General features: G+C 34.3%; 1 protein-coding gene across 2 annotated transcripts in view; it reads right to left on the bottom strand.

The window, feature by feature from the left end:
- LOC138094401 (cadherin-10) overlaps positions 1-21,411 on the bottom strand; it is a 108,459-nt gene extending 87,048 nt beyond the window's left edge. For both annotated transcript variants that reach the window (XM_068990478.1, XM_068990479.1), the window contains exon 1: positions 21,181-21,411. In XM_068990478.1, the coding sequence (XP_068846579.1) occupies positions 21,181-21,411 (231 nt within the window). The remainder of the gene's footprint in view (positions 1-21,180) is intronic.
- Positions 21,412-25,493: the final 4,082 nt, after the last annotated feature.

Genomic DNA, 25,493 nt, shown 5'->3' with positions numbered 1-25,493 from the left:
AAGAGAAGACTATACGTGGAAAGAAAGCAAACTGAGTTAGAAAAAGTAAAAAAGATTTAGCCAAAAATAAGCTGAAAAACAAAAATCATATGATCATATCAATATATGCACAAAATCTTTTGACAAAATACAACACTCATTCATGTTAACAACTTTAAGTACATAAAAAGTAGAGGGGAACTTCAACCTAATAAAGATTATCTACAAACGCCTACAGTTTACATCATACTTAAAGGTAGAAAACTTGAAGCTTTCTTACTAGGATCAGGTACAGTGAGATGATGACTCCTCTCACCACTCCTTTCGACATGATACTAGAAGTTTTAGCTAGTGCGATAAGATAAGAGAAAGCAATACAAGGTGTACATATTGAGGGGAAAAAATAGCATTATTCATAGATGATAAAACCAACTATACAGAAAATCTGAAAGTATTAACAAAATGTTGTTGAAACTTATAAGTGATTATAGCAAGGTTGCATGATACAAGGTTAGCATACAAAAGTCAATAGTTTTCCTATACACCAGCAATGTGTAAGTAAAATCTGAAAGTAAGGACACCGATATCATTATATTTGTTGTTGTTGCTGAGTTGTTAAGTCGTGTCTGACTTTTTGGGACTCCAGGGACTGTAGCCTACCAGGTTTCTCTGTCCAAGAGATTTCCCAGGCAAAAATACTGGAGTGGATTGCCACTTCCTTCTTCAGGGGATCTTCTTGATGCAGGGATCAAGTTCACATCTCCTGCATTGGCAGGCAGATCTTTTACCTCTGACTGAGACTCCAGGGAAGTCCCACTATCATTACCAAAATTAAAAACCTATATATAAATCTCAAACGGATGTACAAAATCCACAGAATAAAAACTAAAAACATTCTGAAGACTGAAATCAAATAAGAACTAAAGAAATGAAGAGAAATTGTATGTTCATGGATAGAGTCAATATCATCAAGATATCGGTTCTTCCTAACTTGATCTAGAGATTCAGTGCAATCTCAATTAAAATCTCAGCAAGTTATTTTATGGATAATGACAATGTTTATATAGAGGGCCAAAAGCCTTGGGGCCAAAACAAAACTTAAGGGAAAGAATGAGATTGAAGGACAGACACTATCCAACTTTAAGACTTATTATAAAACTATACTAATCAAGAGAGGGAAGTATTTGTACAAGACGAGACAAATAGATCAGTGGAACAGAATAAGAGCCCACAAATAGACTTACATATATATTTAACTGGTCAGTGATATGGAGCAAAAGCAATACAATGAAGATAGTCTTTACAACAAATTGGTGTTAGAATAACCAGACACCTACATGCAAAAATTAATCTGGACACAGACATATATCCAACACAAAACCAAACTCAAATTGGACCACAGACCTAATTTCAAAACCATACATCTCCTAGAAAATAACATGTGAGAAAACCTCAATGACCTCAGATACGGTGATATATTTTGGATATAATACCAAAGGCACATCCATGAAATAAATAAATGACAAGCTGGACTCCATCAAAATTGAAAATGTCTGTTCTGTGAAAGAGAATGGCAATTGAATGAGAACCCAGGCCACAGACCAGATGGAAATATTTGAGAAAATGCTGCTTTTGATAAAGGACCAGAACACATGAAGAACACTTAAACATCAACTGTAAAAGTAAAGAACTCAAGCATAAAATAGGTCAAAAATCTTAAGAGACACCTCACTGAAGAAGATACACGGATAGGAAATAAATATATGAAATGATTTCCCATATCATATGTTATCTGGAAAATGCAAATCTAAATGACAATGAGATATCACTATCTATTAGACTGGCCAAAATCTAGAACACTGACAATACCCAATTTTGGTGAGGATGTGGAACAACAGGAAACCTCATATTTTGCTAGTGGGAAAGCAAAACAGTACAGCCAATTTGGAAGATACTGTGTTGATTTCCTACAAAATTAAGCAAACTTTAACCATTTTGATCCAACTCAGTATTTCAAGGAAGGAGCTGAAAACTTCACTAAACATGTACACACAGATGTTCACAAAACAACTAGACATGTAAAACTTATGTTCACAAAATACCTAGAGGCAGTTCTCTCTATATATGTCAAATCTCTGAAGCAACCAAGATATCCCTCAGTAGGTGAATGGATAAAACTATGACACATCCAGACAAATATCATTCAGCACACACAGACAAAAAGAGCTATGAAACCATGAAAACACAAGGAAGACCCTTAAATTCATATTACTAAATGAAGTAAGCCAATTTGAAAAGGTTGAATACTGTGTGACTGCAACTATGTAACATTCTGGAAAAGACAAAACTGGAGAGAGTAAAAGGTTACTGGTTGTCATATTTAGGGGATTGGGCGGGATGAATAAGGAGAGTATGTTCCCTATGATTTCATCACAATGATATGTGTCATCATATGTTGCCCAGACTCATAGCATGTACAGCATGGAAAGTCAACTACAAAGTAAACTATGGACTTGGAGTGATCATGATGTGTCACTGTAAGTTCATCAGTCATAACAAATGCACCACTCTGGTGGGGGATCTTGATAACTGGGAGGGTATGCACAAGTCAAGGCAAGGGATATATGTAAAATATCTGCACCTTCCTCTCCATCTTTTTGTGAACTTATAACTGCTCTTAGAAAAGCTTTAAAAAGCAAATTTAAATAAAAAGGAAATAATTTATGAGAATAATTTTATAGTGAAGATGCCATTTTAATCCAATAATCATAGTGATCACCAAGAATGGCACAATTTGAAACCTTGCACCCCCTGATAAGAGGCAATGAGAACAGAATCACTTGTGTGATTTCCCGCTAAAGATGCATAGTTCAGTTCAGTTCAGTCACTCAGTCGTGTCCAACTCTGCGACCCTATGAATCGCAGCATGCTAGGCCTCTCTGTCCATCACCAACTCCCGGAGTTCACTCAGATTCACGTCCATCGAGTTAGTGATGCCATCCAGCCATCTCATCCTCGGTCGTCCCCTTCTCCTCCTGCCCCCAATCCCTCCCAGCATCAGAGTCTTTTCCAATGAGTCAACTCTTCTCATGAGGTGGCCAAAGTACTGGAGTTCCAGCTTTAGCATCATTCCTTCCAAAGAAATCCCAGGAATGGATTGGTTGGATGTCCTTGCAGTCCAAGGGACTCTCAAGAGTCTTCTCTAACACCACAGTTCAAAAGCAAAAATGCATAACCCAAATCTAATCATGAGAAACCATCAGACACACACAAATTGAAGAACATTCAGAAGATAAGTGGCTTGTAATCTTCAAAAGTGTCAGGATCAAGAAATCAAAGAATCATTGAGAACTATATCAGAAAACAGAAATAAACAAAAGAGGCATGACAACTAAACACCATGTATGATTGTGAACTGCCTCGATTTTCCATAAATAATGATACTGGAAAAAGTGGCAAAATTTGAAAGGAGTCTGAAGTAATGTCTATAATGCACCAGTGTTAATTTCCTGATTTTGATGGTATGTTGTGGTTATATAGGAAGTAAACACTAAATTACTTGAGTTTGGAATAACATGATTTAGAGAGAAATGAAAAAAGAATGAAAGAAGTTTCTTCCAAGAAGATATCAGAACAAGGGAAACAACTTAGAAAACAAAATAAATAAATAATTTAACTCCATAAAAGTAACTGAATAATTTATTTACAGATACACACTCAAATGGTAAAACACAGTTTATACTAGGGAATATATATTTGCAATTCCTAATAAAACTCATAGGAAGAGACCTTCATTTTCAGATATTGTAGAGAAGTTATTTGGAAAAATTATGTTAAAAACAATTTGAAATGCTGGAGAGAATATAAACAACAGTTCTTTTAAAGTAATAAAGACAAGGCGAGATGACAGAACCATGTATAATGGGAAATAAACACCTTAGGTCACGTATGTCTGTAAGTAGAATAGCAAATCATAAAGCTGCTTTTACTATGTGAATATGTTTATAAGAGAAAACTTGTTTTTCACGTTTGTTGCACTTCTTGTGTAACAGGTACACAATTCAAGGCCAAAGATGTAGACTCAACATTCAAACACTTAACAGTTAAAACCAGTTGCTCATGCTATAGAATTAGAAAGAAAGTTACCTTACTGTAAACAAACCTGGAGGAATAGAGGGGAAAAGGCTTAAGTAATTAAAGGTTTAAAAAAACTGACCATGACAAGATGAGCCTCAATAATATTTTGAGCCATATTAATTTTTTTAAGTAAATCAGAGAACCCTAAAGATAAAACTTGAAAGAAGTCAGATAGAAACATGTGAATTATCTTCAAAGAAGAAGCAGAGGGTCAACTGATTTCTCAGAAACAGCAATCCATTCATAATCCAGGGAGCAGAGAAATGCTACTTAATATAGCTATCACTTTCAAATTCTGTAACCACAAAAATTAACTTTTTAACACAAAGCCAAAAATACCCTCAGATAAAATAAAGTTGAAGATACCATCACTAGCACATACGCTAATGAATATACTTATTTCATAGCAAAGGCAGATGATCTCTCACTGAAAGTCTAATATATAAGGGGAAATAGTGAAAAAAATGTAAAATGTGTGAATAAATCCAAACAAATAAGGAACATAAAAGTCAATGACAGTATAAGTCAGGTGGACAGGAGGTGAACAGTGATAAAATATTCTGTGGTGTTTTTACAATTCAGCCTCCAGATAACATTACATATTAAAGGGACTCTTATAGATGTTTCACAAGAAAAACACTTAGGAAGGAATATGAGAATCTGGTCAAGGCATTAAAAAAAAGTTCATGTATATGAAGAAAAGAATGTAAGCACTATTCAAGCTACTCTTTCTTTAGAAAATAAGATTATTTAATTATCAATGTTTCTAAATTATAGCATAATTTCTTTTAAATTATAGCATACTAAATAATATGAATTTTATACATTTTTATTTCCTGTAAATTAATAGCAAATATTAGATGGGTTTTGAAGATTTGAAAAAAAATTCTAAGGTAACAGAACAGTTTTATTTTCCTCATTGATTATTAAAATGATATTGCATGGTTTCGCTTACACAAACCTTTTTATAGTCCCATATGACCATAGAAAAAGAGGACTTTCTGTGCTGTTCCTCCTAAAATAGCCTCTAACACAGGCTCCACATACTTTTGTGTTTGTGTGAAGAAGCAGAAAATAAATATTTTAACTTTGAGGGCTACACACAATATCTGCACCATAGCCTTCCTCTTTTTCCTCTTAAAAAAATATCTAGCCTTAAAAACATATATAAATTCTTTCTAGACCCTGAGCTAAGAAGCTTTCTAGATTTAGCCCATCAGCCTATATGTCAAAATATTTAACAGATGCCAAAAATGAAATTTAGAAAAAACTAAGTCAAGAAGGAAAGAGAACCTGAGAAGTCCTATAACCATTAAAGAAAATAAGTCAATAGCCCACATTTTCCTATAATAAAACAATTGTACAGAAGAAATTTCTAAATGAATTCTAGATATTATTCAAGAAAGCATTAATACAATTGCATACACAAATTATTAATATATAAGGTAACAGAAAAAATGGTAATACTTTCTGCCTCATTTTATGTGACTGTCATAACTTTGATGTCTAAATATAATAGGAACAGTAATTTTACTGAGTGATATCTTGTATGAAAATGAATGATTTTATTTCTAGTATGACCCAGCAATCCCACTGCTGGGTGTACACACCGAGGAAACCAGAATTGAAAGAGACACGTGTACCCCAATGCTCATCACAGCACTGTTTATAATAGCCAGGACATGGAAGCAACCTAGACGCCCATCAGCAGATTAATGGATAAGAAAGCTGTGGTACATATACACAATGGAGTATTACTCAGCCATTAAAAATAATACATTTGAATCAGTTCTAATGAGGTGGATGAAACTGGAGCCTATTATACAGAGTGAAGTAAGCCAGAAAGAAAAACACCAATACAGTATGAAAGTAAAAGTGAAGTCGCTCAGTTGTGTCTGACTCTTTGTGACCCCGTGGACTGTAGCCCACCAAGCTCCTCCGTCCATGGGATTCTCCAGGCAAGAATACTGGAGTGGGTTGCCATTTCCTTATACTAATGCATATATGTGGAATTTAGAAAGATGGTAACAATAACCCTGTATACAAGACAGCAAAAGAGTCACAGATGTATAGAACAGTCTTTTGGACTCTGTGGGAGAGGGAAAGGGTGGGGTGATTTGGGAGAATGGTATTGAAACATGTATAATATCATATAAGAAATGAATCATCAGTCCAGGTTTGATGCATTATACAGGATTCTTGGGGCTGGTGCACTGGGATGACCCAGAGGGATGGTACGGGGAGGGAGGTGGGAAGGGGGAACACGTGTACACAGTGGCGGATTCATGTTGATGTATGGCAAAACCAACACAATATTGTAAAGTAATTAGCCTCCAATTAAAATAAATAAATTTAAATTAAAAAAAGAAAATGAATGATTTTATGGAAGTAGAAATTTTAAACAAAGAAAGAGCAAATGGAATTTGACAATATAAAGCTTTATATCATTACCAGTGTGGCCTATTTCCAAATCTTCAAGTTTAGTTCAAATAAGAAAAAATAAGGTAATCCCTTGGTAACATACTGAAGGGAAAATAAAGAATTCAACAGATGGATACATATATTTGACAATATTTCATACTCATTTATGATTTAAAAGCATAGCAAACTAGGATTAAAAGAAAATCCTTTAATCCTATAAAAATATCTTTTAAAACAACCTTAAGAAACTTCACAATTAATGATAACATGTTGAGCACTGTGCTTTTGAATTGTGGTGTTGGGGAAGACTCTTGAGAGTCCCTTGGACTGCAAGGAGATCCAACCAGTCCTTCCTAAAGGAAATCAGTCCTGAATATTCATTGGAAGGACTTATGCTGAAGCTGAAACTCCAATAGTTCAGCCATCTGCTGTGAAGAGCTGACTCATTTGAAAAGACCCTGATGCTGGGAAAGATTGAAGGCAGGAGAAGAAGGGGATGACAGAGGATGAGATGGTTGGACGGCATCATCAACTCAATGGACATGAGTTTGGGTAAACTCCGGGAGTTGGTGATGGACAGGGAGGCCTGGTGTGCCATCGTCCATGGGGACACAAAGAGTTGGAGATGACTGAGTGATTGAACTGAACTGTTGAGCACTTTTTAAAATTAAGAACAAAATATAGTCCCTCTCATATCATCTATTCAGTATTCTATTGGAGTTTTTTTCAATGCAGAAAGACAAGTCAAAAAAAAAATATTGTTCCTTTTTTTTTCTTTGATCCAACTCACACTCTCCCCATCAGAGAGTGCTACAAAAATTCCCTCCACTTCACAGCAAGACTCTAATGTTCCCTGTGTGTGGCTTTTCCAATTTCTCTCTCTCCGTTCCTTTTAAGATCCACTATGGTAAGAATTCTGGACCCACATCATTGGAACCATAAAAGTAAGTTCACCTAGAATCTCCATGAAACTAAAGTCAATAGAACTCTCCACGTATTTGACTTAGCAGCTGTTGACTCAGTTAACACATTCTCCTCTCCAAATATGTTCTTTGCCAGTCTTCTAAGACACTCCAACCTCTTAGTTTTCCTCACAGTTCAAAGAATACTCTTTCTTGGTTGTATTTGTTATTTTCTGTTCTTTTGTCCCACATCCTCCTCCTTCTCACACACACATCCTAATGTGGGTTTGTTCTTGAAAGCAGCTTTATTTCCCTTATGACTACACTCACTTTCTTGATATGTTACAGTCCCATCTCCCATCTATATGCTGATGACTTAAGAGACCAGTTTAGAAATCTTTCCTGAACTCATATAATCACAAAATTCCATTTATTTTAACATATCCAAAGATGAACTCAAGGTTTTACTCTTAATGCCCTACCACTGCAAATAAAAGCAAGTCAGTTTTCAGTTGCTCAGCCCAAAATGTTTTGAGTCATCTGTAACAATGCTCCCTAACATCTATGCATGAAACTACACCAATTTCTACTGTGCCAACTTTAAAGCCGGAAGTCAGACTGATATTTTAACAACTTATTTCATACAATGTCAATCTTCTGCTAAAAATTCTGCAATATCATCCCATTTCAACTCAGAGCGAAAGACAAAATACAGTATCTTATGTCTTTGCTTCCTATAGTTGCTGTAAAATCACAAACTTTAGTTACTTAAACCACCACAAATTTATCCTCTTACAGTTCTGGAGGTCAGAAGGCTAAAACAAGGTGTTGGCAGGGCTCTTCTCATTCTGGAGGCCCCAGATGAGACTCTGTTTCTTTGCCATCTCCAGCTGTTGGAGGGTCTATGCATTCCTTGGCCCCTGTTCCTTTCTTCCACATTTGAAGCTTGTTACTCTAATCTCTGGTTCCATTGTGGCATCCCTTTCCTTTGATTTTAACCCTCTTGCCTCATTCGTACAGGGAACCATGGGACTACATGGGGATCACATAGGAAATCCAGGATATAATCTCTCCTATCTCAAGAGCTTCAAATTTACCACAGCTGCAAGTCTTTGTTTGCAATTTAGAATAACATATATACAAATTCTGAGAATCAGGATGTGGATATCTTTGGATGTCAGAGGATGAGTTGGCTGGATGGCATCACCAAAGCAATTGGCATGAACTTGGGCAAACTCTGGGAGATGGTGAGGGACAGGGAGGCATGGCATGCTACAGTCCATGGGGTCCTAAAGAGCTGGACACAAATGGGTGACTGAACAATAACAATAGTCTTTGAGGGAATTATTCTGTCTATCACATTCTGTAGGATCTGTGCATACTGTTAAACTTTCTGCCTTCCCCTTAGGTTGTTATTGTTGTTGTTGCCTCTTTTGCCCCAGGCACACATACCTCCTTGCCTTTCCTTGAATATTCATGGGGAATCTCTTGATTTAAAATATTTGTAGTAACTATTTCATCTTGATGCAAAAAAAAAAAAGAAAGAAAAATGTATTCCATTAATAGCTATTAGTTACCCCTTTCACTTCCTCCAAATCCTTTGCTTAAATATCACCTTTTTAGTGATGAAGTTTTGACCACCATCACCTGCTCTGTTCCATCCCTCAATATGTATTACCTTGCTTTCTCTCTTCTTTTCTTTATAAAAAAAATATTTTCTTTACTTGGCTACACTGGGTCTTTGCTGCAGCCTGTGGGATCTCATAGTTGCAGCATGTGAACTCTTAGCTGTGGAATATAGAATCTAGTTCCCTGACCAGGGACTGAACCCAGGCCCTCTGCATTGGGAGCATGGAGTCTTAGTCACTGGACCACCAGAGGAGTACATTTCTCTTCTTTTCTGATAGCAACTTTTATCATGTAACATACCATAAGACTACTATATTTATTATATTTATTTTTAATTTCCTGCATTTCCCACCGGAAAAAAAAAAAAAAGTGAGCTTCATGACGCAGGATGTGTTGTCTTTTATTCAGAGATGTAACCTGGTAACCTAGAGTGTGTCTAAAAATAATAAGTGCTCCACACCTATTATGGATTTCAGAATGAAACAACCAACAAGTAAGGAATAGATGACCTGAAGAAATGGAAACACTTGAAAAACTTGTTGACACACACACAAAGTTCATTGTTATTTAGGAAAATGCCAATTAAAACATCAGATTTAAAAAAAGAAAACTCTAAAAATAACAAAATTGAATCTCTACTTAGAATAAAAGAAACCATTGTATACTGACAGTGGGAGTATGCACTGGTTAAAATTGAGGAAACTAAAATGGCAATACTTGGAAAAATTGAAGCTAGGCACACAGTAAAGATCAGCAAATTTACTTCTAATTATATACTCTTTCAATGTACATAAGCAAGAGAGTGCATGTACAGAAACATTCATAGAAGCACTGTGAGCAAGAACCAAAGTAAGGTGAAAAGACAACATTGTATCTCCATTATTGATAATAATGTAAAACTAAGTCCAAACACAGAGCTACTCTGCACAAAATATGGTTTAATTTCATAACCCCATTTGGGCAAAAGACATAAAAGAATATATGAGCAATGATTACCTTAAATTTCAGAAACATTTAAAACTCAGCATGTTCTTTATGACTGGCTCAAACTATAAAGAAACACAAGGCATTATTAACCCCAAATGAATGTAATTGCCACTTTTATAAAGGAGAAATGATGTTGTTGCTAATAGACTGACACACAGAGGTTCTTAGGGACGACTAATTCTCCATTTCTTGACTGGGGTTGAGGTCATACACTTATTCGTTAAAATTTTTATGTGTGTTTTATTCAACTTTCAGCATGTATTACATTGAAAATAAAAAAAAGAATTAAGGGTCAATTAATAAAAAGAACTTACAGGTAAAAAAAAAAAAACTAGTTTAACAATAGAAAATTTGGTGAAGGATATAAACACTAATTTAAATAGAAAATGCTTTAAACACGTGAAGAAATGTTCACTCTCACTTAAAATGAGAAGTGTTTTAATTTACAAGATTGAAAAATTATTACAAATGTTGATAGTACAGAGATTTAAACAATTAAAGAGTTACATAGATATGAATTTGAGCAAACTTGGGAGATAGTGAAGGACAGGGAAGCCTGGTGTGTTGCAGTCCATGGGGTCGTAAAGAGCTGGACATGACTTAGCAACTGAACAACAAAAGTTGCTTACATACCTTGCTGTTGGCATAATAAATTCAAACAACATTAATGGAGAGCAATTTAGCAATATCTCTGAAAGTTTAAACTTTCCAAACTTTACTTCAACATTTGAAGTCTAGTCATATTCCTAAAGCTATACTAGCACTGTGTGAAATAACATATGATTATATTACTTAATTTTTTAAAAGAATAAAAGTCCTTCAGAAGGAAATGGTAACATAAATTACAATATATTCACTGGAACTAATGCTATAAAGCTACTAAATGCTTTAAAAAATGAAATGTATCTTTTTGCCCTGAAATGGAATATATCAAGTTACATTTTTTAAGTAAAAAAATCATGTTTTAAAACATTGTATAAAGTACACCACCATTTATATAAAAACAAAACATTAAATACTTGTTAAGTAGTTCTATAATATCTTTTGGAGTATATATGTAAAAAAACAAAACAAAACAAAACCCAGAACTGATCAATGCAGTTTCTGAGGAAGAGAACTATGGATCCTGGTGGGAGTCATAGTGGTAGTTTTAACTGTAATATATACCCTATTTTGCCTTTTTAATTTTATGCAAACAGCATGCATTATCAATTCAACATATAAATTGAATAACAAACATATAACAACTACAGAAATAAATTGACTTTTCTATGAAGCAGTAGAAATATTCCTGTTACCAATGCAATTTTAGTTTTGTGCTGATATTATTCAGAAAAGAAAGTCAGGTAACCTATTCATCACTGCACTCCTGGATGCTCAGCTCTCAGGAATGCATACACCAGTGCATGATTCACAACATTATTCCTCTGCTCCTCTGATCTCAGGATAACCCAGTATTTACAAACTAGGTTTGGTGCTAAGCTTATGATGTTTTTTTGTATATAGTGGCAGGACTAGTATCAGGGAAAATTGAAGAATTCAATTTTCTTGGACTTTTTTGGGAGTATTTGGGAGATAAAACACTGAACTGAGGAGTTCACTGAGGGAATTTAAGCTAAACAGCAGTCAAAATAGGAGATGTTCCTTGAGATAAATGCTATAGTAGTACACATTCTTATAGCTTAATTTCCTATTTGATAAAATAATTTTAATCCTGGATTGAGATTTAATATCTTAATTTAAAATTCTAAATATAATAACTTTATGTAATCTATAAATGCATAAAGTATAGCTTTTAAAGTGAGGTTAGTGAAAGAATTTTACCAGAGAGAATCTGAAATTTGCATAAAGTGTTTTTGCTTCCTGTAGATTAGAGTTCTAGGGAGAAAACCAAAGGTTTGTATATTATATCCCAGCAAAATCATTGTTCCCTTTTCTAAACTTAGTTCATCTACCTGCAAACTAATATGCTTTTCTTTAACTGCTATTTATAATTACCATGAGCCCATGAAATGCAGTTACTCAATTAGCAACACAGTAATACAACCACCAACAATACTAATAATGATAATAAAATTCAGATTAAATCATGTTTTTTTATAAAACGAAAGTAGAAGTTTGACTATATTGGATTCCCCTTGTGGCTCAGCTGGTAAAGAATTCGCCTGCAATGCGGGAGACTTGGGTCTGATCCCGGGTTGGGAAAATCCCCTAGAAAGGGAAAGGCTACCCGTTCCAGTATTCTGGCTTGAAGAATTCCATGGAACGTATAGTCCATGGGGTGGCAAAGAGTCAGACATAATTATATTCTGTAAATATTTAAGAATTCATTTCAGAGAATTTATTGAAGTGTACTGTCCTTTTCTATTCAGGTTTTCATTAAGAAGCAACTGAGAATTTGAATATTTGAACATATTCCAAGTATGAGACATTGATGAGCAAGCATAATAACATGCATCCCCTTTTTTCATTTTCTTTACTGAAAAGAACATTATTGTTTAGTACAAAGAGGACAAAAATTTAATTGACTATATAATTGTATATTGTCTCCAAGAAAGAAAATGAGAGGGCTTTGGTAGAAATTCATAATGCCATAATAATAATTTCCTATGCTTCATGGCCATTATACACTCACTTCTTACTGATTAATTATACTAAGAGACTTTCTACAGAACAAATTTAAGTGAGATTTCAATACATTTTTCATTTACAGAGATTTCTCTCAAACTTTACCAAATGTCTGAGTCAATTTTCACATAATCTTCATTAGAAGATTATTATATTTCTTAAAGTTCTGTATTTGAAAAATGATGGGTTAAATTGTAGATCTAAATTTTTCTTAACTTTAATATTTTAAAATAATAGCTAATATTTTAAAAAGTTTATTTGGCACAGAGAAATTGAGTCATTTTTAAAAAAATTATTACCCATCTATTATTATTATCAAATTACTTCTATCTACTTCTGTTGCTAATATTTGTGAATTAATTGGTCTAAAAGCATAGAAATAATATTTTTAGAAAATAAATCTATAATTATCTATTATATAAGATATACTCCAATGAAAATAAATTCAAGGGACACAGCATAGAGATGTAGATTTTAAAAGATGCTGGGTGACAAATTGAAGAAGCAGAAAAAAGAGACGAGAGAGCTTCTGTGTGGAGGGGATTATAAAATGGTAAGTCCAAGAGAAGGGTATATAAAAATAAGTCTGGTGGGAAAGAAAAGATGGAAACATAGCTTCTCTGGGTTACTAAATCAAGGGTATAAAGATGAGTGGAAAGACAGAGTTCCCACAATTCACTAGAGTACAGGAAGGGCAGTGAGCGTGGTAAACTATTTAGGTGATGTGGATGTACTGTTGTTTTGTGAGGGTTACAGAGATATAGCATGTTATGTAAGTAAGTTCATGGAAGAGTTTAGTAATTATATACTGTCACTAATACCAGTAAGAACTTTTAAGTAAAAGAATGATTAAAGTTGTTTTTTATATATGAGTATCCCATACTTAATTCCATTTATCTTTTTTTAATGCAATATTTGGCATTGGATATTTTATTGGAAAGTGCTAACAAGAAGTCTATTTTCCCTTAGTTAAAATGGGAAAAAATAGAATACTTACACATTAAACCCAAATTCAAAACCAATTTCTTAAAAATGTAAATAAAGCAGTAAAATCTCTATGTAAGAATAACATGCTATAACATTAATACATAAAATGCTTAAACCAGTGTTACCTGATCACTTATGAGTTAACATGAATTAGTATGGCTTCCCAAAAAAGCTTACAAAATTTTAGGTGCACATTTTATTTTACAGCCTCTCTTATCTTTAAACCACTTATGGGTGGTTTTGAACTTCTACCACGCATATCTGGAACATAGCTTAAGATCTTCCTGAATTTAACTACTTTGTTAAAATGTTATAGTGAGCTTTGAGGATGTGAGCATAATTTTCCAATGTAACTTCTAGCTGAACTATTGAGAGATAATGACATTGGATGCATTTTGAAAATGAAAAACCAAAGGTGGTCTGCCTGGAAAACAGTATCAGGGTTTTGCAGGACATATCTTTATTTAAAAATACTTGAGGATTAGTAGAGTCTTTATAAATTCTAATTCAGGTTCATCTTTTTTTTTTTTTTTTATTGTAGGCTTTACCTATATTAAACTCCCTGATGGCTCAGATGATAAAGTGTCTGCCTGCAATGCAGGAGACCCGGGTTTGATCCTGGGTTGGGAAAATCCCTTGGAGAAGGAAATGGCAACCCACTCCAGTACTCTTACCTGGAATATTCCATGGACAGGAGCCTGGTAGGTTACAGCCCATGGGGGTCACTGACTTTGTGAATGTTTAAAGTCGGGTGATTCTCTTATGAATAACACTTTACCTATATTAAGGAAATAACGTCTATGTGAAAGTGAAAGTGAAGTAGCTCAGTCATGTCCCACTTTTTGAGACCCTGTGGAGTGTAGCCTACCAGGCTCTTCCCTCCATGGGATTCCCAGGCAAGATACTGGAGTGGGTTGCCATTTCCTTCTTCAGGGGATCTTCCCAACCCAGGGACGTCTATATTCACCTCAAAAATCCAAATATCTCATCAAGAAGGTTTTCATTAATCATTTAATCTAAAGGATTTTCTGTTGATGTCTATCAAGTCATTCTGATTTATTTTCTTCCAGGATATTTTCCAACTAAAATCACTCACTGTATTAATTTGTTTTGTGCTCAGTCCTTTTATGGTGTTCATTACTAGGGTTCAGATAGAAAATAACTCTATCACAAGACCGTTCCTTCTCCCATCTTAGCACTAAAGCAAGCCTATATGTATGGAACAGCTAAATGTGTGTGTGTGTTTTATGTAGGTTCTCTTCATCATGCTTGTATTTAAAAAAAGAAAAAATCACCTGGGAACTTTTGGCCTCAACATCACAGTTTTTAAAATGTCAAAGTGAGTGCTTCTAACTCTCTAAACTCCGATATAAAGTTGTTCCACAAGTTCACCTGAGAACTTCTTCCTCCATAGTAAGATCGCAGTGGGGAGGTCAGCACAGTTTCTTCTACCTTAGTTCCAACTAGTCCTTCCCTGGTTGCAACTAGGTTTGATTTGATTGTACCCATATTATTAAGGACAAAACACATACAATCTAATTTGGTGAATGCAGTTGGTACTTTCTGACTTTGTGAATGTTTAAAGTCGGGTGATTCTCTTATGAATAACTTTTTTTTTCCCTGATTTTGGAAGACGTTTCTTCTAGAAATTTCCAATAATAACAATTATAAACTGCTGCATATTAAAAGCCCCTTCCAAAGAAATAAACAGACAAATAAAAATAACTTGCCTCTCCAGGCTCGTCATTGAGTAGCATAGATTAGTGTAATGCAAATCTCAAATTATGTCAGGATAACAAAAAGTTATGAGACTCTTTTCATCTCAGACAGAGCACAAGTCCCAAAAGCCTCGGACAAAATAGTAAGTGCCAAATATTGCTGCGTTTCAGGCTTTTGGGGTCTGTGCGGTTTCTAAGACAGAAAGTCTCATAACTTTTTGTTATCCTGACAATGTAGGAGATGTAGGAGACACGCCAATATTTTATAACAACCTATAAGGGAAAAGAATCTGAAAAACAATATATATGTGTGTGTATATATATATTCACTTTGCTACACACCTAAATCTAACACAACATTGTAAATCAACTATACTTCAATAATAATAATAATAATCTATCACTGGGAAAAAAAGAATCTACATGTTAAATGTATTTTACATTTAGAGAATGACGACATCAATGAGACTATCAGATCTGAATCACTTGGAGGCCCCAAGAATCTCTTTCATGTGTCCAGATGATGTATTTTTACATTAAGTCAATAAGTTAAGACAGTTGCCCTAATTATTTATTAAAATTATTAAGTTTTTACTTCCTAGAATGAATTATTTTATTGATACTATGCTGACTCAGAATCAGATTTAGTGTTGCTCAATTATGTTATTAAGTTTTTAGTGTTTGGGGATCTTTCTCATTCTCTGCTTTTGATTAAAAATCTATTTTTAGCATGTTTTTCTCAACTTCAGAATCATTATTATATACTGTGCAAAATTTGGACAGTAAATAGAATTAGCAATTCACTTAGAACTGTGTGTTTATTACAGCTCAAAGTAAATTCAAGCATATCTAGCTTAATGTCATTATTTATTTGAATTTTTGGAAGCCTAGAAATTTGAAATTATTTAGAGCAACTGAAACAGGCAATGGAAATCTGTGATAAGCTATGTGTAAAAAAAATTAATAAAAATAGTTGATAAACACAATGTTTCTCAAATCTTAAATTGGGGAATTAAAAAATGTTCATAGGAAGTTGAGATATGAAAGCAGCATAGAGCGAACTAGATACTTGAAGTTCAAGTTATAAAACCCTTGTTTTGGAAGGTAAAGAAAGGTTAGCAGACACTATCTCATCTTAAAGGTCAATATTGTGATTAGTTCACTGAAAAAGGAAAAAAACCTAGGAGAAATGTATTTTGGTTTAGAATACATTTGATTAAATTATTTAGAGGAAAATATTTTTTTGCTTATTGAGAGGTGAACAAAGAAATGCTTTGAGTTCATCATGGGTTTAGTTAGTTTCTTAATAAAAGCCATGGCAGTGGCAATTCCGCCACTGGCTTTCTTCTTCTTTTTCTCAGTCTTCCTTTATTTCTTCTTATTCTTTTTCTTAATAAATGGGTTTTTAAATGCTTATATATTTCATATTTATAATTTAATCATATAAAATTAAAAATATAATGTATATTTGTTGTTGTTTAGTTGCTAAGTTCTATCCAACTCTTCTGTGATTCCACGGACTGTAGCCCACCAGGGTCATCTGTACATAGTATTTCCCAGGCAAGAACACTAGAGTACATGGTATTTCCCATGCAAGAATACTAGAGCTGCCATTTCCTTCTGCAGGGGATCTTCCAGACCCAGGGATCGAACCTGCATCTCCTGCATTAGCAGGCAAGATTCTTTACCACTGAGGCACCAGCGTAGCCTATAATGTACATTAATATAATATGTACATTATATATACATAGGAGAGTGAAAAAGTTGGCTTAAACCTCAACATTCAGAAAACGAAGATCATGGCATCTGGTCCCATCACTTCATGGGAAATAGATGGGGAAACCGTGGAAACAGTGTCAGACTTTATTTTTGGGGGCTCCAAGATCACTGCAGATGGTGACTGCAGCCATGAAATTAAAAGACGCTTACTCCTTGGAACAAACGTTATGACCAACCTAGATAGCATATTCAAAAACAGAGACCTTACCTTGACAACTAAGGTCTGCCTATTCAAGGCTATGGTTTTCCCAGTGGTCAGGTATGGATGTGAGATTTGGACTGTGAAGAAAGCTAAGTGCCGAAGAATTGATGCTTTTGAACTGTGGTGTTTAAGAAGACTCTTGAGAGTCCCTTGGACTGCAAGGAGATCCAACCAGTCCATTCTGAAGGAGATTAGCCCTGGGTGTTCTTTGGAAGGAATGATGCTAAAGCTGAAACTCCAGTACTTTGGCCACCTCATGCGAAGAGTTGACTCATTGGAATAGACTCTGATGCTGGGAGGGATTGGGGGCAGGAGGAGAAGGGGACAAGAGAGGATGAGATGGCTGGATGGCATCACCGACTCAATGGATGTGAGTTTGAGTGAACTCTGGGAATTGGTGATGGACAGGGAGGCCTGGTGTGCTGTGATTCATGGGGTCGCAAAGATTCGGACATGACTGAGCAACTGAACTGAACTGAACTGATGTATATATAATGTACATTATAGGCTACCCTGGTGGCTCAGTGGTAAATATATAAATATAAGTATATATTTATATATAAGGCAAAACCACTGATATGATCACACAGTAGATGAGAAAATGAAGGCCAGAAGAAGTTAACTGATTTAAGCACTGAGAGAGAAAAATAGTGGCAGTAGCAAGGATATATATGAGTGTTTAGACTGCCAGTTACATGTTTTTCCTAAGCTTTCTTCTGCTTTAACCCAATGAGGACAAGGGGTTCTTTCTCTTGCTTTAATTCTGTAAGCAGTAATGGGTTTTTATCTAAGAAATTATATGCCATCCATTTTTTTACAGGATCTATTGGCTGTTTTGCAAGCTTCCCTTGTTAGTCAGCTGGTAAAGAATTTGCCTGCAATTCAGGAGACCTGGATTTGATCCCTGGAGAAGGGAAAGGCTACCCACTCCAGTATTTTGACTGGAGAATTCCAGGGACTGCATAGTCCATGGGGTCTCAGAGTCAGACACTACTGAGCGACTTTCACTTTATTTTCTCACATTGGCTGCTCGGTATGTAAAGGTTCCCCCTCTTTATGCATGTGCTTTTCAGTTTTGTTCTCAATTCCCCATTGTAAGTCTCTTCACTGACTCTACTCAGAGCTCCCACTATGTTTCCCACAACAATGGAGTGTCTGTCACTGTCTTCCCATGTGTCTAGTATTTGGGACAATTATAACTTCTACCTCTAAACTAAACTATTCATTGAATCACCTAGCATCAATATTACATATTTACTTTCAACAAAGTAAAAACTAGAACCAGAATTTCTGAAAGAATGAATATGTAATACATTTATTATAAGTAATGTTGGAAAGACTATCTAGGAAATTTCAAAAAAAAATTATATCTTATGAAGAGAATATATCTTAGCCCCTATTATAGTCATTAAAATGCACATTTATAAAATATTCTATATTGCATATTATCTTTTTTGCATACACACATTGATATGTTTATCTCTAAAATAAGATCTTTATATAAGCAATTAATGCAATATAAACATTCAATGATAATATGCACATATACTATATATATTATATTGTATAAGGCAATAGACAAGGGAAATTTAAAGATAGATATCTCACAGGTTGGGCTTCCCTCGTAGCTCAGTCATTAGAGAATCCACCTAAAATGCAGGAGACCTGGGTTCAATTTCTGGGTCGGGAAGATCCTCTGGAGAGGGAAATGGCCACCCACTCCAGTATTCTTCCCTGGAAAAGCCCATGGATGGAGGAGTCTGGCAGGCTACAGTCTATGGGGTTGCAGGAGTCAGACAAGACTGAGATCAAGCATACATACTCATAGGTCACTACATGAATAAATGATAGAAATACAAAATGGACTTGAAATATAAGCTGAATAACAGATGCTCTGAATATCAGAAGTAAAGTCAGAGTTACAGCATTGAATATATTTATTTCTGTTGATCTGGTAGCTCAGAACACAGAAGAAACTGGTGAGCACATTCTTTAACTTCCTTATGACTCTACTTATTAAAGAGTTTTCTGACTTGCTTTTATAGAGCAGACTATGGAAGCAGCACTTGAGTTGTTTATCAAAATGCATATGTCTTTTAAGTATTTACCGTCTTTAATACCCCATAGTAATGTAAATTCTACATTAGTGTTCCCCACGAAAGAGTTAAGTGGTACCAGACCACCACTCTGAGAATTCAGTCCAATACAACTCAGGTTAATCCAATCAACTAAATATTAAAATCTAAGGGTTAGAAAAGGAGATATGAAGTTTTTGATTTCAAGTTATTGATATTTTTTGTAGAGAGTACAAATGAAAGCACATAAAGTAGCTTGACTATCACAACAGCACATAATGCAATAATAATCAATTTAGCAACATTTATTACTCATTAAGGACTAGATGAAGGAAAATCTATGCAAATAACTGCTATGTCTAGGAAGAACCAAATGAAACCATTTATAATTTGTATGGATCAAATTTCAGTTATTATATTTTCATGTGGTTGGTTACATAAACTGAAAGTTGCCTATTGCAGCAACCATAAAATTTGCCTTCACCTTCTGATTTCAGGCATTTGATCAGATGACACTTGTGATAAGTCCACTACTGATTGCTTTCTGGTAAAATTGCTTGGGTTGCCATTTCTTTTTTTCTCCTTCCAGTCAATATGACATTTAACCTTTAATGCCATCATTCTTATATTGCCAGAAATTTTAAAAGGATTGAAATAACTGGAACATGAAAAAACATACCAAAGTGTTTAAAAATCAATGAACATATATTTTCTCAAATTCTTTTTCTTAGAAGACAAAAACTTCAAGCATGATTTTAATTAGGTTGATGCAACAACTGCTGACACAATCATGGAGCTATCATAATTTTATAGTCTTCACTAGAGCTATAAGAACATGTGATTATATCTGTTTGCCTTTTGTGTGTTTAACTTTTTTTTTCCTTTAACAGAGTTTCATAAACTGTCCATAAAAATAATAACACCATTAAAATAATTCTTTCTTTAAGAAATTACCTAATTTTGATTAGATTCAGATGGTGCCAAGAAAGAAAACTGAAATTGATACAACCCAGTGTATAAAAGCATTCATCGTTAATTTTGTCACATTTATCCTTCCATTCCTAACCACAGATCATTTTCTTCCCAAATTTTTATAACTGAACAGCATGAAATCTCCTCATATGATCATATCCTGATTAGAAAACTACTTTAACTGCTTGTCTTTCCATTTGTTTCTCCCTTACATAAATGTACCCGTGGTAGGACTTTAGAAAAATAAGTAACATTAATATTTGGAATACATTTTCTTATAAGTAAGCATTTTTTTGGCCTTAGGTCATGTTTCTAATGACATTTGCTTTCTCATTTTGCAAAATATCAAAGAACTTCTAAATATATCTTTTCTTCCTCACTAAAGTTAACAGCAATGAGACTATATGTGTAATATTCATGCATTGTCAATTTTAGTGACTAGATTGACATATAGTTTTCTTCCAATCATTGATTTTTAAATACAAATTCTGAAATTGCAATTTTGTTGCCTCTAATCCAGGAGGTAGTAGGCAGAATTAATTCTAGTAAGTGAACTCCTATATTTATCATTCCGTATTCATTACATAGTTTTAAAATTATAATTTGTATTCCATAATCAAATATTGCTTTAGGAATATTTAAAGAATAAAATTTGTAAGAATGGTAATTTTTACCAACTTCAAGTATTCCTTATGATATATATATATATATATATATATATGTATAAAAGAATGTAAATATTTGCAATTTCAATACAGACTTACCTTGCCAACATATTGGTAATCAGATCCTGTATATTCCTCCAGTAAGAAAAATTGATTCCACATCCAACCACGCTTTTGACGATGAAGTATTTTGCCATCACTCCTCGGTACACGTGCACCTAAAATTCTTTTCTGAGGCACAGGAGTCCTTCTGAACATTATCTCTGGAGAACAGAAATGTGGCAGGCATACCCAGAGTAGAAATAGTAGCAAAAATTGATATATTGTCATAGTTCACTTCTTGACAATTTCCAACGTGGATGAAGAAAAAGGAGTCTTATTTTATTCGGTTGAATTTTACTGTATTTCAACTGGTTTCCAACATTTCATCAATGTTTTGGACATGTTTCCAAAAGCTTCAAACAAACAAACAAATTAAAAAAAGTCAGTTGACAACATTATAAATGTTACCTGTCACTTTAAATTTAATGTGACAAAGATTAATTAATGATAGCAATGAAAATATTTACCTTCCCTCTCTTACATAAAGTAATTGCTAGAGATATGACATTGGAGATATGACTTGTCTAGTAAGATGTCTATAAGAATAGATGATTGCAAATAATTTCAAATAAATTCCAAAGAAAGGACATATTAAGCCTTATTATTATTATTTTATTTTCCTTTTGGAACTTTACTAGTTTTTAGGAATTATAACCCCTGTAGAGAGTGGAGATGTAGTTAATTTTACATGTCAACTTTCCCAGAGTAATTTAACATAAATTAAAATTCTGAAAACAAAATAGTGATTTTTAATAACTACAGGAAATAGGCACTTATCATGCAATGCAATGATATTCAAATAATTATTTTAAACAGCAGCACAGTTTCTTCAATTTTCATCCACCTCAAAGATAAAAAAAGCCAAAATAAAAAAAATCTGAGTGTCTTCAGCTGAAGACTTTCTTCTCTCCCCTCTCAGGTAGATCTGTGAAACAAAGAGAGCTTCCTAGAGCAGAAAATAAAAATCACAATTACAGTAAATCAACATGTGACATAATTTACACTACCATGTATAAGGATTTAATCATGCTGAAAGTTCCAGCTTTGACACATTTGCACAATGTATCACCACAGACTTGCCCCTATGCTGATCTGGAATTCCATGATGCCCCAGCCTTCTCACTGCTCTCCACCTGCAGTTATTTTTTCTCAGCAGTGTATCTCCGGTAAATCCTGAGTGTGTGTGTGTGTGTGTGTGTGTGTGTGTGTGTGTGTTACTTATTCAGTCATGTCTGACTGTTTGTGAATGAATGGACTATAGCCCACCAGACTCCTCTGTCCATGTTATTCTTCAGGCAAGAATACTGGAGTGGACTGCCATTCCTTTAACCAAGGGATCTTCTCAACCCACGGATCGAACCCAAGTCTCCTGCATTTCAGGCAGATTCTTTACAGTTTGTTTTACCATTTGAGCTACCCAGGAAGTCTTTCAGTAATCCCACTACAATGTAAATCAGATCATGTAACTTCTTTGCACAAAACTCTCTGATGGCTTCGCACCTCGTTTTGATTAAAACCCAGCATCTCACAAAGACCTACAATTGAGTACTCCTTTTCATAACTGCTGGTCTCCTCTCTGACCTCATGCTATACTTCAATCCCTCAGGTCACTACTCAAAACTGACTCTTTTCCAGCCAAGTGTCCCTCTTGCTTCAGCCTGCAATATACCTCATATACCCCTCTCTTCCACCAGGACCTCTTTACTTTTTCTCTCCAACTGGAATGTTTTTCCATGTAGTTATCCACATAGGTAGAGCCCCTGCTCCCTTTGGATCTTTCTTGAAACCTCCCCTAATATTTTCTAGATCTCAATATACATGTGTTTTATTTATTATTTATTGTGCATATATTCTGCCTGTCATCATCCCATGTAAAAAAGGAACTTTGCTCTTTTCTTTGCTATTGTTTTCACAGTACCTAGAACAGAATCTTGCACATGGTAGATGTTCCTTAAACAATCTGATTGAATGAATGCATGAATTATAAATTGATCCAAACATCTGAGCATCATTAACTCCTCTATAAAGTTAAGCCCAAATATTTATGTATGAAAATAATATTTTCAAATCATCATTACTTTTATTCTTTGTTTATATTATTCTTAAGGCTACTTTTATTTAAAATTTCCTATTTTATTTTTATTTTCAGTTAGGTATGCATTTTATTTCAGGATATGATAAAATACAACAAAAAGTGGTTGGGAGACCAAAAATGTTATAAAAAGTGGTTGGAGGACCAAGAGGATTGAGTTGCATTTCTTTAATATGACAATGTATTCTTAAGTGCTCCAGCATTTACATGTATGGTTTCATTCACAAAGATTTTTAAGCAATATATTTACTTATTTGTATGTTTGTTTTATTATTCAGATGATTTAAAGGTTAATGAAAATATGCTCCAGAAGTAATATTAAAGATGAAGCAGTATTTCCCCAGACTGTGGAACTCTCTACAGCACATGAAGCATTCAACATGACAGATATAACCTGTATTAAAATCTGTCATGTAGTGCTATACTGGGGAGAAAAGAAATTATCTGATGCATAAAATGGTTTTACATCACAAAGTACTGACTTTACAGAAACTCAGATTGATTGGATTCTAAGTAATAGGAACATTTACCAAAATGATATTTGACTTTTCAAATGCATCGGAACACTCTAGACAGTATTCTCCAGAAATTTATACTGTTCCTAAGAGTTAGAGGAGAGTTTGTATAACTGAGGGTTTCTTTTATCTTCTATGAAAGCTTTAAAACTTATTGAAGCAAGATTCTCATTTCAACTCTTTTTTTTAAATTTAAAACTATTTGCTAGCACTTGCTATATTGATTATTTTCAATACAATATAACTTTACTTATAGGTTTAGAAGCTTAATTATCAATATTTTTAGGAAGGAGGATGAGGACATTGCATTTTTAAAAGTTGTTAGTAAACAATTGGAGATATATATATATATATATATATATATATATACATATATACCATTTTTGTTTTGGGGCTTCCCTTGTGGCTCAGAGGTTAAAGCGTCTGTCTGCAATGTGGGAAACCTGGGTTCGATCCCTGGGTCGGGAAGATCCCCTGGAGAAGGAAATGGCAACCCACTCTGGTATTCTTGCCTGGAGAATCCCATGGATGGAGGAGCCTTGGTGGGCTGCACTCCACGGGGTCTCAAAGAGTCAGACACGACTGTGCGACTTCACTTATTATTTTAGTTTCTATTATTTCATAAAATATTTTCTGAAGAATATATAGTTAAATGCATTTTAATACTGATTTAAGATGTATGAGAGTTGGACTGTGAAGAAAGCTGAGCACTGAAGAGTTCATGCTTTTGAACTGTGGTGTTGGAGAAGACTTGAGAGTCCCTTGGACTGCAAGGAGATTCATCCAGTCCATTCTAAAGGAGATCAGGCCTGGGTGTTCTTTGGAAGGAATGATGCTAAAGCTGAAACTCCAGTACTTTGGCCACCTCATGCAAAGAGTTGATTCATTGGAAAAGACTCTGATGCTGGGAGGGATTGAGGACAGGAGGAGAAGGGGACGACAGAGGATGAGATGGCTGAATGGGATCACTGACTTGATGGACGTGAGTCTGAGTGAACTTTGGGAGCTGGTGATGGACAGGGAGGCCTGGCGTGCTGCAATTCATGGGGTTGCAAAGAGTCGGACACAACTGAGCAACTGAACTGAACTGAAGATAATTAAAATATATTTAAATATATTTTCCATAAATGTATTTGATAAAACCATCTCAAGCAATGACAAGCTTAAATAAAAATACATTTAACCATGACTAATTAGATATATGAATTTATTTCATCAATAGATTGTGCTTTTGATCTCATATCTAAAAATTTTTGCATAACTTTAAGGTCAAAAACATTTTCTCTTGTATTTTCTTTTAGAAGTTTTATAGTTTAAGTTCTTAGCATGTATGGTCCAATTTGAATCAAACTTTGTATATGGCTCAAGATATGAATTGCAGTTTGATGTTTTGCTTATGAATATCAAATTTTTCTAGCACCATTTGCTGAAAAGTGCATCCTTTCTCCACTGAATTGCTTTTGTAACTTCGTCAAAAATCAGTTGTATATCTATGTGTGTTTATATATTTTTGGACTCATATATTTGCTTGTTTGTTCATCTTTATACCCATAGAGCACTGTCTTAATCAGTATAATTAGTAAGTCTGGAAATCAAATAATCTTAGTCCTCCAACTTTAGTTTTTTAATTTTTTTTTTTTTGGATATTTTAGAACTTCTTGCATTTTCCATTAAATTTTATAGTTACCTTGCATTTTATATAT

Source organism: Capricornis sumatraensis, chromosome 18 (assembly GCF_032405125.1).
Source record: "Capricornis sumatraensis isolate serow.1 chromosome 18, serow.2, whole genome shotgun sequence".
NCBI lineage: Eukaryota > Metazoa > Chordata > Mammalia > Artiodactyla > Bovidae > Capricornis > Capricornis sumatraensis.
The sequence above is the reverse complement of the archived record's forward strand: the minus strand, read 5'-3'. Positions and strand labels throughout refer to the sequence as shown.